The sequence below is a fragment of the Sphaeroforma arctica genome (genome assembly GCF_001186125.1).
Source record: "Sphaeroforma arctica JP610 unplaced genomic scaffold supercont1.462, whole genome shotgun sequence".
Classification (NCBI taxonomy): Eukaryota; class Ichthyosporea; order Ichthyophonida; genus Sphaeroforma; species Sphaeroforma arctica.
The window spans coordinates 34,713-38,252 of NW_014040096.1; the positions used below are offsets into that span (position 1 = coordinate 34,713).

The 3,540-nt window shown below is 42.4% G+C and overlaps 1 protein-coding gene across 1 annotated transcript; it reads right to left on the reverse strand.

Annotated features, from left to right (window-relative positions):
- Positions 1–331: 331 nt before the first annotated feature.
- Positions 332–1,011, reverse strand: SARC_06462 (hypothetical protein; the record flags this gene model as incomplete). The annotated part of the gene is made up of 2 exons (XM_014299628.1): positions 332–625; positions 880–1,011. 2 exons carry the CDS (start codon positions 1,009–1,011, stop codon positions 332–334), a joined length of 426 nt encoding a protein of 141 aa, XP_014155103.1.
- Between the last annotated feature and the right edge of the window lie 2,529 nt (positions 1,012–3,540).

A 3,540-nucleotide genomic window follows, 5' to 3' on the forward strand; every position in this document is an offset into this window, starting at 1 on the left:
GCTTCCAGTTGATCTGCCTTCTCCAAGAGTCGGGAAACCGCTGATGTGGCAGTTGGGTTGCGTGCGCAGTCTTGGGTTATGGGGTTACCACGTTTTAATTGAAATGCCCACTCAATGAGTTCGGTTGTAGATTTGAGGATCTCGATATCTACTGATTGCGTCAAAGGGTTCAGGTGATTTAGAAAAGTCACATTATGTCAGGTTTCAACCACACACATAACATCAACCTGATCTAAAATGGGTATAACACACTTATCTGATTTCGTCAGAGTATTCATGTTGAGACCTCGTGGGTTAAGAAGCGTCATCCGCATAAACATTGGTCGTCCTATTACAATTTGATAACGGGTTCTGCTGTGCTGATTTCCATGTCGTCATCTGCATCACGTGCTTCCAGTTGATCTGCCTTCTCCAAGAGTCGGGAAACCGCTGATGTGGCAGTTGGGTTGCGTGCGCAGTCTTGGGTTATGCAGTTACCACGTTTTAATTGAAATGCCCACTCAATGAGTTCGGTTGTAGATTTGAGGATCTCGATATCTACTGATTGCGGCAAAGGGTTCAGGAGGAGATCCAGGCTTTTGCCGATGATATCAGGTGCCAAGCCTGCACCGCATCGGGCCTCGCGCTTGATTCGAAATTAATGTATAATTGCTGCTTTGGCTGAAACTGAGTGCTTATTGGAGCGGTGATCGATATTTGGTCAAGGCGCCACTTCCAATAATCATTCGCAATTCGTTTCAAGCTGGCTTCGACCTCAGCGGGAATACAGATGCGAATAATGCTGATTGCTCGGTCTCGACGGTTGCGTTCGGAAATTGGTTTCGATGGCAGATACCAGAGAAGATAGTGACGATTCAAAATAGGGTGGGAGCGCCACACTTCTTCGAGGGTATAGAGCGAGGGAGTCTTGCCATTTGAAAATACTGCTTTGAAGAAGAGCCAGACAGGAGTTGTAACCGTCAATTCGTCTAGAGATTTTTCCGGCAGCGGGGGACCCGTAATTTGTGACATAGATTCTTCAGAAACTGCTGGGCGGGCTGTTACTTTTGGAACTGGATGGGATGGCCGTGTTTTAGGGGACGGTTTTGTGGATTTAGTTACTTTGGAACGGTAGCTGGGCTTATTGGTGCGCAAGCGTTTTGCTGGTGTAGTGATCGTGGTGCCATCTTTTGTTGGTCTTGAAATGAGCTCACACCAAATTGAAATGTATTTGTGCGGTTGTTGTATGGCGTTGTACTGAGGCGGGATTGCCGGTCCACGATTTTCCCTTGTAAGGGGTTTCCTAAATGTGGAGCGACGCGATAGACTTGAACATATTTGCCCAGGTGAAGGAGATTGTGTGCCAGGAACATTGGTGGGGGCTGGAAATTTGCACCGACATTTCGCCGGGCAAACTGGGAGCCCCAGCAAAAAAAAAATAGGAGAGGGAGGGGAGGGGGGAGGTTTCTTCTTTTTTTTCTTTTGCGGGCTTAGAATTTCAGATCAGAGCGGGTCTGGAAAGTTTTATTTCCATCTTCAGTTCTACACTGGTGACCTCGGGGTAGCCGAAAAGACGGTTCAGATTCCAAATTTCTGTCAAAGGGTCTGTGGTGAAAAATGAAAAGGGGAAGTACATCATTTCACATCCTACCGGTGATCTAAGTAACGATAGTGATGAACAGGGAAGTGTTTGCGAATGCAATCGGATCAATGTAAACTTCGATGGATATTACAAAGGTTCAAACTATGTTAAATAAACTAAAATACAATTTAAGTTGGAAGAAATTTGGCAATGGTAGCTTGTGTGAAATCGATCGGGATTGCCTCTCGGTAAGAGTCTTGATATCCTCGATCATACAGTACGTACCTCTAGCTGTTCCTTATTGAATAACTTTCACTAAGAATACTAAGTGTTCATGACCACATGAAAATTTTATAGATGAGCATAAGAACGTAAGTCACGTTAATACATTAGCTATATAAATAAAGTTGTTCCATCTGATGAAAAGTTAAAAAAAGAAAAGACATATTGGAGATTGGAGATTGGCGGGAGGACCAAAATCTGTAAATACAGGTTCAGAGATTATAAAACTTAGTTTATAATATCCCACATCTACTTTATGTCCAATCAAATAGTCTTACCAAATACTCAGGCTATTGGAGCCATCAAAGTGAAATTAGAACACTTTGGAAATATTGAAAAAAGAACTTGTATTAAATTATTTTTAAGTACAATTAAAAAGCAATGTGTCATCTCATTTGATTTTGATATTTTAGACTGATCGGAGGCCGTACTTCTACATAGCCCCCAGTAGCCTTTAGAACTACAAACGTGCGTGAAGGTACGATCTAGTTTGTAAAGCGAAAATCAAAGTAAACCGGTTTTGATCATGGCTTATCGAGTAAGTACGTGCCTATATGTACGAGTTCACGACTCATGTTATACTCTATGTCGTTTAGTATTTGGTCCATTATAGGTTCAGTAACCATTTCCGATGTAGGCACCATACGTTTATTACTTAGCAAGGTACTAGCCAAAGGGGTTTCTTCATCAGTAAGTAAGTTTGAAGAATTTTCTGCACTGTTGGTAAGGAGATCAGAAAGTTTAGTCACATAGGAAGTAGGTGACAATAGGGAATCTGAGATCCGTAAGGGTTTGTGTAGTCACCTGGGGAAACCCTTCCCGTTTATTTCGTGTGTTTTTGTGTAAACGCTTATTCCATTTATTGTTAAAGACACGAAAGAAGTTGCGATATTTGTCCCATCCATAAAATGGGTCTTGTAGTAAGTGCAACCGTCTTCGAATGTTTTGTCAAATATGTCTTTGACTTGTGACTCCATAACTAGACATCAGAATCAAATGAGCGAACGAATGAGAGTTCAGAGGTAGGGATACGGTGAGTGCCTAGATTAGTTGCGCTGATACCATATATGTCATTTACTTCGTGAGTATCACTCTTCTCATCATGGTAGGAAATAACAAGATGTCCAATTGTCTTAGAAGAGAGTTCGGTATCGTTGGCGTTGCCATTTATAATGTTAACGTAATCGCCAACTTTGAACTGAACAGTGTTCTTAGTGTTATTCTATCGGTCACACGCTTTCAGTAGGATGCGATTCTTGTGCTCGAGTAAACAGGGGCAAATAACATTCTGCGTATGCTCGATCTTTTGTAGCCACGGGGCAACGTGATTCTAGGGCGCAGTTTTGTCTAACGTTGCTTGTAATTCACTATAGCGGCCAAAGAAATAGTAAAACGAGAGTGTTCCAGTTTGAAACCCCCATTTCAAATGATAATGCCACATATCCTCAACGTCATCTAGTGCGGTACGCAAGAGTTTCTTAAGTTCCCTATGACGTGTCTCATTTGCACCCTGCGTTTGAGATTTATAAGGAACGCCACGCCTATAGGCCATGCCTGATACGAGTATAAGTGCCTCTATTACGTCGGTATAAAACTACCGTTATCAGAACATGGTACTCGGAGGAAACCGAATCATTAAAGACGTGATAGCATAACTCTGCCACTCTTTGCGAGCGTTTGTTCGGTATTGCATAAGC